Consider the following 15,153-nt stretch of genomic DNA (forward strand, 5'->3'; position numbering starts at 1 on the left):
GATGTTGAAATGTTAGATTTAGCCATATTACAATGTTAGATATTAGCTTTCACATTCCAGTAATCCAATATTACAATGTTAGATATTAGCTTTCACATTCCAGTAATCCAATATTACAATGTTAGATTTAGCTTTCACATTCCAGTAATCCAATATTGTGGATTACACTCAAAGTTCAGCCTTGCTATTCGCATGTCAAGGTCAACAGGACTTTTAGAAAACTTTTGAGATATCCAACATTTAGTTCCAAAATCAAGTTGTTTTAATTCATGTTTTTCATACAGTGAGTACGATTTCATCATGTGTTGCATGCTAGATATTACGTTTTATCAATGCTCCCTATTATTTGTTAGCCTCGGGCTGACAGACAGGTGATAATTAAGATTGAACACTGCCAGCTGTATGTGAAGTACCACAAATTTAGACCTATGCTTAGCACTCGGGGCCATAGTAGTGAGGGTTCTTTATCATGCCATCGCCTGTTGTGACATGGGAACTCCAGTTTTTAAGGTCTCATCCAAAAGACTCACGATTCTCACTTTTAAATACCGAGTGTTTTGCAAAGGCACTCATTGTTGAAAAAGAAAGATTTGTTCCAGATGGTAATTATTAGATTAAGATTTGTTCCAGGTGGTAATTATTAGATTAAGATTTGTTCCAGGTGGTAATTATTAGATTAAGAGACATAAGAAGCTCATAATTGGCAGTGGGGTTTTTTTTTACCTTGAACCAGAACCTTGACCTTGAAGCAAAACGAAATTGAATAATGAAAATGTTACATTCGATATTTGTCAGTAATACTTATAACCTATAGTATTTAATAATGTGAAACTGAAACACCCTATTTATAGTATTTAATAATGTGAAACTGAAACATCCTATTTATAGTATTTAATGATGTGAAACTGAAACAGCCTATTTATAGTATTTAATGATGTGAAACTGAAACATCCTATTTATAGTATTTAATGATGTGAAACTGAAACAGCCTATTTATAGTATTTAATGATGTGAAACTGAAACATCCTATTTATAGTATTTAATGATGTGAAACTGAAACAGCCTATTTATAGTATTTAATGATGTGAAACTGAAACATCCTATTTATAGTATTTAATAATGTGAAACTGAAACACCCTATTTATAGTATTTAATAATGTGAAACTGAAACACCCTATTTATAGACTTGAAAAGATACCCTCCTGCGTCTCACAATGCGTAGAATGAGTTTATGGTAGCGTAACGCTCTGGTAACAGTGAACTTGAATTAGTTTATGGTAGTATAACGCTCTGGTAACAGTAAAGGCCCATTGGTCTCCATTACTAGTATCATTAAATCATTCATAACACATTACTGATATTATGTTTTATTTCCAGGGGCCTCGGAGGAGGGTGTAGAGGGGTTCTTTAAGGGGATTGGTAAGGGCCTGCTGGGATTAATCACACAGCCCCTGGGGGGAGTCATGGACATGGTCAGCTTGGCGTTTGATGGACTTCGCAGGTAAATACTAGATGTACACTTCACAGGTAAACACTAGATGTACACTTCACAGGTAAATACTAGATGTAGACTTCAGAGGTAAACACTAGATGTACACTTCACAGGTAAATACTAGATGTAGATTTCACAGGTAAACACTAGATGTACACTTCAGAGGTAAATACTAGATGTAGACTTCACAGGTAAACACTAGATGTAGACTTCACAGGTAAACACTAGATGTACACTTCACAGGTAAATACTAGATGTACACTTCACAGGTAAACACTAGATGTTGACTTCACAGGTAAATACTAGGTGTAGATTTTACAGGTAAACACTAGATGTAGATTTCACAGGTAAACACTAGATGTAGACTTCACAGGTAACTACTAGATGTACACTTCACAGGTAAACACTAGATGTTGACTTCACAGGTAAACACTAGATGTACACTTCACAGGTAAACACTAGATGTTGACTTCACAGGTAAATACTAGATGTACACTTCACAGGTAAACACTAGATGTTGACTTCACAGGTAAATACTAGATGTACATGTACACTTCACAGGTAAACACTAGATGTAGACTTCACAGGTAAATACTAGATGTAGACTTCACAGGTAAACACTAGATGTACACTTCACAGGTAAACACTAGATGTACACTTCACAGGTAAACACTAGATGTTGACTTCACAGGTAAACACTAGATGTACACTTCACAGGTAAACACTAGATGTACACTTCACAGGTAAACACTAGATGTACACTTCACAGGTAAATACTAGATGTAGATTCCACAGGTAAACACTAGATGTAGATTTCACAGGTAAACACTAGATGTACATTTCACAGGTAAACATCAGATGTAGACTTCACAGGTAAACCCTAGATGTAGACTTCACAGGTAAATACTAGATGTAGATTCCACAGGTAAACACTAGATGTAGACTTCACAGGTAAATACTAGATGTAGATTCCACAGGTAAACACTAGATGTATATTTCACAGGTAAACACTAGATGTACATTTCACAGGTAAACACTAGATGTAGACTTCACAGGTAAATACTAGATGTAGATTTCACAGGTAAACACTAGATGTACACTTCACAGGTAAACACTAGATGTACACTTCACAGGTAAACACTAGATGTACACTTCACAGGTAAATACTAGATGTACACTTCACAGGTAAACACTAGATGTACACTTCACAGGTAAACACTAGGTGTACACTTCACAGGTAAACATTAGATGTACACTTCACAGGTAAATATTAGATGTACACTTCACAGGTAAACACTAGGTGCACACTTCACAGGTAAATACTAGATGTAGACTTCACAGGTAAACACTAGGTGTACACTTCACAGGTAAATATTAGATGTAGACTTCACAGGTAAATACTAGATGTAGATTCCACAGGTAAACACTAGATGTAGACTTCACAGGTAGACACTAGGTGTACACTTCACAGGTAAATATTAGATGTAGACTTCACAGGTAAACACAATAACTGTTCCTACACCACGACATGAACTATAAAACAGCATTAATAAAGAACTTTAGAAGAGAAGCTGAAATTAAAGGGTTTTTAAATCTTACATTATAATATATTATCTGAAGTTTCTTGTTTTGTCACAGGTCTGCTGAGAACGACGTCGTGGCAATCCGCATGAGACTGCCGAGATTTATAAACCCCTATCATGTAAGTCATCACATTTCTAATTAGATGAGACTGCCGAGATTTATAAACCCCTATCATGTAAGTCATCGCATTTCTAATTAGATGAGACTGCCGAGATTTATAAACCCCTATCATGTAAGTCATCGCATTTCTAATTAGATGAGACTGCCGAGATTTATAAACCCCTATCATGTAAGTCATCGCATTTCTAATTAGATGAGACTGCCGAGATTTATAAACCCCTATCATGTAAGTCATCGCATTTCTAATTAGATGAGACTGCCGAGATTTATAAACCCCTATCATGTAAGTCATCGCATTTCTAATTAGATGAGACTGCTGAGATTTATAAACCCCTATCATGTAAGTCATCGCATTTTTAATAAGGCTTGAATTCCAGTTCCTTATATAAGATTGTCATTGAATTTTGAATTTAAGATTGAATTGATGAAAATATAACAACATTTACAATATGATATATGTAGGAGTTATGAGATTGATCACTGTTTGTTATCTTCACCTTTCATATCAATACAGTAAAACACACTTATAGTAAAGTGCTGGGAATGAACAATTACAGTAAAACACACTTATAGTGAAGTGCTGGAGATGAACAATTACAGTAAAACACACTTATAGTGAAGTGCTGGGGATGAACAATTACAGTAAAACACTCTTATAGTAAAGTGCTGGGAATGAACAATTACAGTAAAACACACTTACAGTAAAGTGCTGGGAATGAACAATTACAGTAAAACACACTTACAGTAAAGTGCTGGGAATGAACAATTACAGTAAAACACACTTACAGTAAAGTGCTGGGGATGAACAATTACAGTAAAACACACTTATAGTGAAGTGCTGGGGATGAACAATTACAGTAAAACACACTTATAGTGAAGTGCTGGGGACAATCAATTACAGTAAAACATGCTTATAGTGAAGTACTGAGGACAAACAATTACAGTAAAACATACTTATAGTGAAGTGCTGGGGACAAACAATTACAGTAAAACACACTTATAGTGAAGTGCTGGAGATGAACAATTACAGTAAAACACACTTATAGTGAAGTGCTGGGGACGAACAATTACAGTAAAACACACTTATAGTGAAGTGCTGGGGACAAACAATTACAGTAAAACACACTTATAGTGAAGTGCTGGAGATGAACAATTACAGTAAAACACACTTATAGTGAAGTGCTGGGGACAAACAATTACAGTAAAACACTCTTATAGTGAAGTTCTGGGGATGAACAATTACAGTAAAACACATTTATAGTGAAGTGCTGGGGACAAACAATTACAGTAAAACATGCTTATAGTGAAGTGCTGGAGATGAACAATTACAGTAAAACACACTTATAGTGAAGTGCTGGGGATGAACAATTACAGTAAAACACTCTTATAGTGAAGTGCTGGAGATGAACAATTACAGTATAACACACTTATAGTGAAGTGCTGGGGATGAACAATTACAGTAAAACACACTTATAGTGAAGTTCTGGGGATGAACAATTACAGTAAAACACTCTTATAGTGAAGTGCTGGAGATGAACAATTACAGTAAAACACACTTATAGTGAAGTTCTGGGGATGAACAATTACAGTAAAACACTCTTATAGTGAAGTGCTGGAGATGAACAATTACAGTTAAACACACTTATAGTGAAGTTCTGGGGATGAACAATTACAGTAAAACACTCTTATAGTGAAGTGCTGGAGATGAACAATTACAGTAAAACACACTTATAGTGAAGTGCTGGGAATGAACAATTACAGTAAAACACACTTATAGTGAAGTGCTGGGGATGAACAATTACAGTAAAACACATTTATAGTAAAGTGCTGGGAATGAACAATTACAGTAAAACACACTTATAGTGAAGTGCTGGAGATGAACAATTACAGTAAAACACACTTATAGTGAAGTGCTGGGGATGAACAATTACAGTAAAACACTCTTATAGTAAAGTGCTGGGAATGAACAATTACAGTAAAACACACTTACAGTAAAGTGCTGGGAATGAACAATTACAGTAAAACACACTTACAGTAAAGTGCTGGGAATGAACAATTACAGTAAAACACACTTACAGTAAAGTGCTGGGGATGAACAATTACAGTAAAACACACTTATAGTGAAGTGCTGGGGATGAACAATTACAGTAAAACACACTTATAGTGAAGTGCTGGGGACAATCAATTACAGTAAAACATGCTTATAGTGAAGTACTGAGGACAAACAATTACAGTAAAACATACTTATAGTGAAGTGCTGGGGACAAACAATTACAGTAAAACACACTTATAGTGAAGTGCTGGAGATGAACAATTACAGTAAAACACACTTATAGTGAAGTGCTGGGGACGAACAATTACAGTAAAACACACTTATAGTGAAGTGCTGGGGACAAACAATTACAGTAAAACACACTTATAGTGAAGTGCTGGAGATGAACAATTACAGTAAAACACACTTATAGTGAAGTGCTGGGGACAAACAATTACAGTAAAACACTCTTATAGTGAAGTTCTGGGGATGAACAATTACAGTAAAACACATTTATAGTGAAGTGCTGGGGACAAACAATTACAGTAAAACATGCTTATAGTGAAGTGCTGGAGATGAACAATTACAGTAAAACACACTTATAGTGAAGTGCTGGGGATGAACAATTACAGTAAAACACTCTTATAGTGAAGTGCTGGAGATGAACAATTACAGTATAACACACTTATAGTGAAGTGCTGGGGATGAACAATTACAGTAAAACACACTTATAGTGAAGTTCTGGGGATGAACAATTACAGTAAAACACTCTTATAGTGAAGTGCTGGAGATGAACAATTACAGTAAAACACACTTATAGTGAAGTTCTGGGGATGAACAATTACAGTAAAACACTCTTATAGTGAAGTGCTGGAGATGAACAATTACAGTTAAACACACTTATAGTGAAGTTCTGGGGATGAACAATTACAGTAAAACACTCTTATAGTGAAGTGCTGGAGATGAACAATTACAGTAAAACACACTTATAGTGAAGTGCTGGGAATGAACAATTACAGTAAAACACTCTTATAGTGAAGTGCTGGGGATGAACAATTACAGTAAAACACTCTTATAGTGAAGTTCTGGGGATGAACAAATACAGTCAAACACACTTATAGTGAAGTTCTGGGGACAATCAATTGCAGTAAAACACACTTATAGTGAAGTGCTGGAGATGAACAATTACAGTAAAACACACTTATAGTGAAGTGCTGGGGACAAACAATTACAGTAAAACATGCTTATAGTGAAGTGCTGGAGATGAACAATTACAGTAAAGCACACTTATAGTGAAGTGCTGGGGATGAACAATTACAGTAAAACACACTTATAGTGAAGTGCTTGGGATGAACAATTACAGTAAAACACACTTATAGTGAAGTGCTGGAGATGAACAATTACAGTAAAACACTTATTGAGAAGTACTGGGGATGAGCGACTCTGATTCATTATAAACGTAATTCATTATCTCTATTGAGATCAAAATATGCTTTAAAACTTTAGTGTACAATTAACAGCAACTACCCCACCTAGGTGTGTGGGGGGGGGGGGGGGGGCACAATGCTCAATTTGTAGTGTACAATTAACAGCAACAACCCCACCTAGATTAGGGGGGGGGGGGGGGACACAATGTTCAGTTTGTAGTGTAAATTGTAGTTCATGGTGGGACTATGTTAACAGCAACAACCCCCATTTTCTACCCAGAGTTCCGTGCGCTCCTCGCACAACACCTCTGTTTACGGCTTTTTACAGAAATCTTGTAAAAGTTTCTATTATCCATCATTTATGTTTTGGACTAAATATTTAGTCATATTATGCTAGTATGTTTTGGTGCAATTAAATTGATGCTTACTGTAAATTGTTTAAAATCGCTGTTTTCTGATCCTAAATTTGGAACTACTAAGTAATATGCGTATGAATGTAGGACATTCACGTGGTGGAGATTTAATGTAAACCTGTAATCAAAAGTAAGAAAGGGTGTAAAAATACGATAAAACTTGTAAAATAAGAGACAAACAGCTAAATGGTAAATATACACTTATTAAATTGTCAGTTGGCTATGAAGAGAGCCAGATGTATCACCTGTTGTCTGAACTTTTAAAGGGAAAGGAAACCGAGAATGATTGTTTATATCATATGATTATATTGTCACGTGATTCCAAGCGTTGACAGAGGTGTATGTGAAGAGTGCGTAACGCGTCCTCTGGTGAGAGAATGCAACAACCCCACCTAGATTGGAGGGGGGATGAAGAGTTAATGTTTTATGTGGGAAAATGTGACTGCTCGGGTGAGGAATGTGGTCGGTGTCTCACTCATACTGTTTGGAACCTATTCATGATAATTTCACTCTACGTATGAAATACACTGACACACTGTGCTGATTTTGTGCAGGGCTTGGAGCCGTACTCGTGGTATAGGGCCCAGGGGAATTTTATTCTACACAGTCTCCGAGACGAACAACACAACTCCCGTGTGTTTGTGGATTTTGCTCCTCTTAGTTACGACGACAGAGCGGATCTGATATTTATCACTATCGGGTAAGATAATATCTCTACAAAGAAGATTTGTTTCATTTTCTGTAAATGACATTGGTTTGTGGATTGTTTAATTTGTTTAGGTTATGTAGTCTCTAAATGATTCGTTTTTGTTTATCATAATAGTAGGAAACATTTTCCAATATTGTTATTTCGTTATTCTTAATGTTGATGCATATGTAATTATAAATGCATATGAATATTTAAATCTCAGGGGCTTCTTATCTATTTCTCTTAGATACCAATATATAGAATGAAAACAAAAAAATAGCAGGAAGTGTGAATAATAAAGCATAATGTATGTTTGACAGAACGATTTTGTGCTTGTCAAAAAATCGCTTTTCGACTGGGTATGATGTGAAATGGGAGGTGGAACGAGAGAGGATCATGGGAATTCCTGAAGTGATGGAGAATAAACTGGTTCTCACTCTCAAGGTTTGTAATAGCTGCATAAATGTGGCTTCCTGGGGAAATATTTGGTAAAGACCAGAGAGTGCGTTGTATATCCACTATTTATAAAAACCTTTGATTTACACCACAAGTTATCATGTTATTGTTTTGCCCTAAAAATACCAGCGAACATCAATCGCAAAAAATTCAAAGATTTAACAATATATGTACAGAAAAATATATCCATGAAAAAATTTAATACTTACAGGAATGTAAGTTCTCGTAACCGTGTCAGATATTTGTGTATTGTCAATTTGAATTCACACATGAAAATAAGCTGTCATAATTAAGGAGGTATGCTACACCAGAGAAATTTGATGTAGATGAAAAGTGGAGGATATGTACAACAATATTTTGAAGTTGAAAATTTTCAAATTTACTTTATTTTGTCAAAAAATACAGTTTTAGTAGAAGGTAATCTGAAAAAAATTAAAACCCCTGCTGTACTCGAACCTGCGACCTACAGTTCACCAGTCGGTGTTCTAACCTACTGAGCTACTGGGCTAGGTATTTAAATGGAAAAGGAAAAGTCAAATATTGCTGATATCGATTGTTTCATCCATGTTTTTAAAGGAAGTCAGCCATTATGACGATGTAGAGTACTACCTTAACCGTTAAGTTCATTGCAGACTTCAATAACGTTAAATCCAATGTGATTATTATTACGAAACCGGTCACAGTAGCTCGTTGGTAGAGCGTTCGCTTCGCCATGGCTGTGGCAAACCTAAGATTTTGAAATAGGTAGTGATTGCTCCTTCACCAAACAATCGACATTTAGAAGTGAGGATCACAGTCTTTTGTATATGACCTTAAAAACGGAGGTTCCATGCCTTGGCAGGTTGATTGCGGTAGTTCGCAGTTGGCAATATTTCAGCCATTTTACCATTGGGTTGCATGATAAAGAAGCCTTACTGCTACAGTCCTGAGCGCTAAGCATAGGTCTAAAGTGGTACTTCACTTACATCTGATGACGTCTCAATATGAGTGGGAAAAAAATCAATATTATTACAAAAATTTTGTTTTATTTATACAAAAACATACCGTACTTCTAGAGAACTCTTATTTCCAGAAAACGTTGAGTGCAAGTAAACAGGTATTAAATAATCTGTGTAGTGAACTCTAACAATCATCATTCTAAAAATAGAACTTCATGACTTACAACTTTTTGTAAAACACTATTCTGAGACACAATTTAGCTCAATCTCCTTGATCATGTTGAAAACTTCACTGTATACAGAGATGGTTGTAACTTAAACTGCAACTCAGTGTCTGTCTTTTCAGGACAAGAAAGGTTCGTTATTTTCTGGAAGTGCAATAGAAATCTCTAGTCCTGATGATGATATATTGAAGTGGATCCAGGACCGCATGGAGCGGGTCATTAGACAGTACGTCTGATGTGGGAGGAGAAAAATGTAAGCAAAGCAACATAGAGACGGGCGGCTATTTATATTACAATAGCGGCTGTTGTTCTATACTACGATGACCAATATCGGCCATTGTTCTGTACTACGATGGCCAATGGCAGCCATTGTTCTATACTACGATGGCCAATGGCAGCCATTGTTCTATACTACGATGGCCAATGGCAGCCATTGTGCTATACTACGATGGCCAATAGTGGCCGTTGTTATACACCAACATTAAGTGTGCAATGTGTGTACACTATTTTCTCTGAAAACATTCTGACACTTTAACGCATCTAACAGAATTTTCAGTGTTGTGGACACAAATCCATATACACTGTAAGCCAACATTCTGTTTGTAAATTATGTGTTAATATGAGGTTTCATGTACACTTCTCATATAAAGATATCAATATAAATATATGTACCATTCCAATGTTATTTATTATACCCCCCGAACGAAGTTCTGGGGGGTATATAGGAATCACTCTGTCTGTCCATCTGTCTGTCTGTGCAGATTCGTGTCCGGGCCATAACTTCTTTGTTCTTTGACTTAGGCATACCATATATGGCACACAGGTGGATCACCATGAGACGATGTGTCAAGTACCTTCATGACCTCTATATGACCTTGACCTCAAGGTCAAAATTAAAGGTTTTTTTACAATGGATTCGTGTCCGGGCCATAACTTCTTTGTTCTTTGACATAGGCATACCATATTTGACACATGAGTGTATCACCATGAGACGATGTGTCATGTACCTTCATGACCTCCATATGACCTTGATCTCAAGGTCAAAATTATAGGTTTATGCCATGGATTTGTGTTCGGACTATATCTTCCATTTTCTTCTACAAAGGCATACCATATTTTACACTCAGGAAAGAGGTAATTTACACCTATTAACAACACCCTTTGGGAGATTGGGGTAAGCGGGGGGTATTCTTAGTGAGCATTGCTCACAGTACATCTTGTTACAATTGTTTTGATTGAACAAATTAAAAGCTGAACAAGAATTTACACATCAATAAAGCCGAAAACACGATGTATTCATACCCACTTGAAAACCAATAACGTAGTGCGGGGAAACTATTTTAGTTTTTTAAATTGTTAATTCAGTGAATGAATTGGAATTATAAGAATCAAACACTTCATTAGAAGAATATATCGATGTGTAAACTCTGGGCATTTTACTCACAAACTTAACATAAATTAAAGTGCTTTGCACTTTTACTTAGTTTGTGAGTAAAATGCCCAGAGTTTACACATCAATAAATTCTTCAAAAAAGAATGTTTAATCCAATAATGATTGTACCTTTTGATTTTCAGTGGTACCTCAGCCTCCCTGACAATGATTGGTTTACATGAATTCCATCTCAACATTTACTATGATGATACAACATCTGATCCACTTTGATGGACAGGAATTCAATGAAATCAATATCATTACAATGTTGTACAGTTTTATCACAATAGGAATTGCATTTTTTTCCTTCTTTTTCTTCTTCAGATTTGAAGCCTTTGCTAAGGATAGTGTAGGTTGAATGATGGCTGTGATCTGAAGTTGTGGCTACTTTTACATGTCTGTGAAACTCGATATGAATGTGCTGGTTGATGCCATAACTCGTTATGTAATGAACTGCCATAATATAATAATATAATGTGCACTAGCTATTTTTGTCACCCTGATTGATATTTACGTTACGTAAGTTATGTAATATACACAGGTATGTAATATACACAGGTATGTACATGATGAACAGAATTCATCTGATTATTATACATTTATTCATTATGATATTACTCAATGTGCAATATCCCTTTTAAAGCATTATATAATTTTTTTTTTGTAATTTGTTTTTTGTTTTTTTTTTCTTTGATTTACATTTTATCTGTACAGCATTCCATCTGTTATTGTATGATATGTACACGTGATTTGACTACAGAATGATACAATAACACTCGGGAGGGGACATCTGTTATTGTATGATGTGTACACGTGATTTGACTACAGAATGATACAATAACACACGGGAGGGGACATCTGTTATTGTATGATGTGTACACGTGATCTGACTTACAGAATGATACAATAACACGTGGGAGGGGACATCTGTTATTGTATGATGTGTACACGTGATTTGACTACAGAATGATACAATAATATACGGGAGGGGACATCTGTTTTTGTATAATGTGTACACGTGATTTGACTTACAGAATGATACAATAACACGGGAGGGGACATCTGTTATTGTATGATGTGTACACGTGATTTGACTACAGAATGATACAATAACACGGGAGGGGACATGTTAAAATGTTCTAAGTCCAATCCCCTTGTATATGTCATACTGTATTACATTAAGATATGTTTTAATTAGTACTGTGCTAATTAATACGAAGAACTAATACTAATAATAGTCTTGTAATTAGCGCAGAACTGTGTTTTGTTTGTTTAGTCATGTGATAAATGCAGAACTGTGTTTTGTTTGTTTAGTCATGTGATAAATGCAGGACTGGTTTATTTTGAATTCGGAAAACAGAGGACATTCTGTTGATGTCTGTATCAAATTACAAATTACAAATGTATATATTCACGTTTTGAGCAACAGCATATTTTTGGGAAATGGTTTAGATATTCAGAATCCTTTATTTTCATCATTACAATACTGTACAAAGTCACATTATCTAAAACTGAATGACTTTCTATTTTTCTTCCAAAGTATAAAGAATGATTTTAATGCAGCTGAATTAACTCTAAAAGTTGTCTCGTTTCCTTGAATTATTCAAAGAGAAAACAATGGAAATATTATTTATAGAATAGATAGTGATATAGAAACGCCTGCACATCAATGTAGATAACGAATCATGGAGTCAGAGAAAACGCGTCAGCTGATTAAACGTAGTCAGTTAGAGAGAATGTGACGTCCAGAATCATTAAGCACTTAATAAACCACATGACACAAGTTTGTGCAGTCTCAAGCACACCGATGCTCTCACTTCATATTCATTGAAACGGTCACATGTATGTCATTGAATATGCTTTACAAGTGGCTGAGTGATTGTTGTTTGTAAACACTGATTTGAAGACTTTTGGTACTGCAGTTGTATTTTTGTCTAAAGCATGTCAGGTATCTCTATGAATGTATACATGCAATAAGTTTACAGCCTTTTTATCAAGTGAACAAAACTTGTGGAAACATCGGACCTCGCAGCTCTGATAAGTGGTGATGTGTCTATTTCAAACCTTCTTGTAGATTTCGTTTGTATTATCTGAAATGTCAATATGTTGTGCCAGCCCATATCATTGTTAGAGAGTAATTTTATAGGTACTCTTCTAATGTGTCAGCCCATCTCATAATTCTCTTTTTAATGAATTACCACTGAATGATACAATATTTATTTTTATTATATAGCTAATAAATAGTCTAATATAAAATCTGCGTAAAATCTAGAGAATGTTAGCGTTCAATATCCTGAGAATTTATTGAACGCTAACTTTACATTGCGTAAATTGTATGCGCCCGAAACATTCCGAGTATGAGCGTTCAATATTGACGTTACCGTAACGACGTAAACAAGCAAAAATGGCAGACGACGGTCCTCCGAATTTGACAGAGCCGGTATTTGATATTTACTTAAGCATTATGTTTTACTGTACATAAATAATGATGTCCCAATTTACAAAATCAGTTTGCTTCATGCATTAATGACGGGTAAAATATTGAACAGTTAAGAAATGCATGCTGTTATTGCACACTGGCAATATTGATGAATTCTCGTCTGTTTTGGAGTAGTTTGAGTGAAAATGGATATAACTTAACAACCAAATACTTTAGCTATATAATAAAAGGGTTATTGAACTTATATAGGTGAATATTGGCACTCGTTGGCTGTCAAAATGCACTCGCAAGCTCGTGCATTTTCACAGCCAACTCGTGCCAATATTCACCGATATAAGTTAAATAACCCTATACTATTGATTTACCACTGAATGATACAATATTTATTTCTATTGATTCATTGGATATTATCTACTGTAGTTTCTTTCTATACCCCCCTCCCTCCTTTTCTAAATCGATGGATTCGCCTCTGCCTCATAATAGTCTTTTCTCTGATTTTCTACATTCAGCTGACTATGACATGAACAAATGTTGTGTGTATATATAACTCCTGAATAGGTGAATGATTTGTGTTTTTATTGTTATAACTGGAAACTCTACATGACATTGTGTCGTACGTTGATTTTGTGCTAGATGATTATGTTATTTTTATTAATTTTTGCATTGTTAAGAAGAATAGATATGAATATATGGGATGAATGTGTGTTGTTTTGTTATTTTGACTACGGATTACTCCGTTTACTTGATCGAGATAGGGCTCACGCCGGGTGTGACCAGTCGACAGGGGATGCTTACTCCTCCTCGGCACCTGATCTCGCCTCTGGTGTGTCCGGGGGTCCGTGTTTGCCCAACTCTCTATTATGTATTGCTTATAGGAGTTATGAGATTGATTACTGTTCGTTGTCTTCACCTTTATAGGAGTTATGAGATTGATTACTGTTCGTTAACTTCACCTTTCTTGGATATCGTGGTACGTCACATTTTAAACCCAAAAATATTTAAAGACCAATGTGACAATAATCTATTTAGATAAATGTATATCTGACCCCTAATGATGTACTCTTTAAAATGCAGTTTTCTTTTTCTCACGTTGCTCTATCAAATAATCGTATACATATTACCGGCAAACTAAGAACTCACCTTTATCACAAACGGGATGCTTTCAGCTATTCCATCTTCAACTTCCCATATTTATGTAGCAATATTCCATTATCACCTGGTGTTTATATCTCTCAACTGATTCGATGTGCAAGAGCTTGTTCTGCGCATAGTTAGTGTTTAAATCGAGGCAAGCTACTGGCAAACAAGTTGATGTTACAGGGGTTCCAACAATCTCGTTTAAAGTCAGCATTTTGCAAATTCTGTGGTTGTTATAATGATATAGTTTCCCAATACAACCTATCATTGGATGAAATGCTATCTGACGTGTTTCATACGGATTGTTCGCAGTTTTTGGCACACTGATTTTGACTACGGATAACTCCGTTTACCTGATCAGGATAAAGAGCTCAGGGCGGGTGTGACCGGTCAACAGGGGATGCTTACTTCTCCTAGGCACCTGATCCCACCTCTGGTGTGTCCAGAGGCCTGTGTTTGCCAAACTCTATTTTGTATTCTTATTGGAATTATGAGATTGATGACTGTTCGCTATCTTCAACTTTCATCAAGGAGGGGAGAAAGTTCGTTTCCTTGATGGGATCGTATTCGGGTTTACGAAAATCATTTTTGGGTAAAAGGTTGCATATTCATTTTTGCATTATCAGAGCTGCGAATTTTCTGCAATAAGTGTTGAAAGCCAACGGATTCGTTCTATTTACTCTTAACCTTTGACATTCTGACCTCAAATGTTTGTCTTCCTGTGACAATCGACGGACGTACACAAGGAGGCCTACAGGCCTAAACTCTTA

General features: G+C 35.7%; 1 protein-coding gene across 15 annotated transcripts in view; it reads left to right on the forward strand.

Moving 5' to 3' along the window:
• Positions 1-13,945, forward strand: part of LOC125673035 (intermembrane lipid transfer protein VPS13A-like) — a 159,597-nt gene extending 145,652 nt beyond the window's left edge. For 13 of the 15 annotated variants that reach the window (XM_056159636.1, XM_056159629.1, XM_056159634.1 and 10 more), the window contains 6 exons: positions 1,378-1,501; positions 3,131-3,194; positions 7,623-7,768; positions 8,077-8,200; positions 9,497-9,627; positions 10,950-13,945. In XM_056159636.1, coding sequence (XP_056015611.1) covers positions 1,378-1,501; positions 3,131-3,194; positions 7,623-7,768; positions 8,077-8,200; positions 9,497-9,610 — 572 coding nt within the window. In that variant the 3' untranslated portion in view covers positions 9,611-9,627; positions 10,950-13,945. Of the gene's footprint in view, positions 1-1,377; positions 1,502-3,130; positions 3,195-7,622; positions 7,769-8,076; positions 8,201-9,496; positions 9,628-10,328; positions 10,820-10,949 lie in introns of those variants that run through there. The other 2 variants (XM_056159627.1, XM_056159631.1) reach the window with 2 other exon arrangements.
• The last annotated feature ends 1,208 nt before the right edge of the window (positions 13,946-15,153 follow it).

Source organism: Ostrea edulis, chromosome 3, assembly GCF_947568905.1.
Source record: "Ostrea edulis chromosome 3, xbOstEdul1.1, whole genome shotgun sequence".
NCBI classification, from domain to species: domain Eukaryota; kingdom Metazoa; phylum Mollusca; class Bivalvia; order Ostreida; family Ostreidae; genus Ostrea; species Ostrea edulis.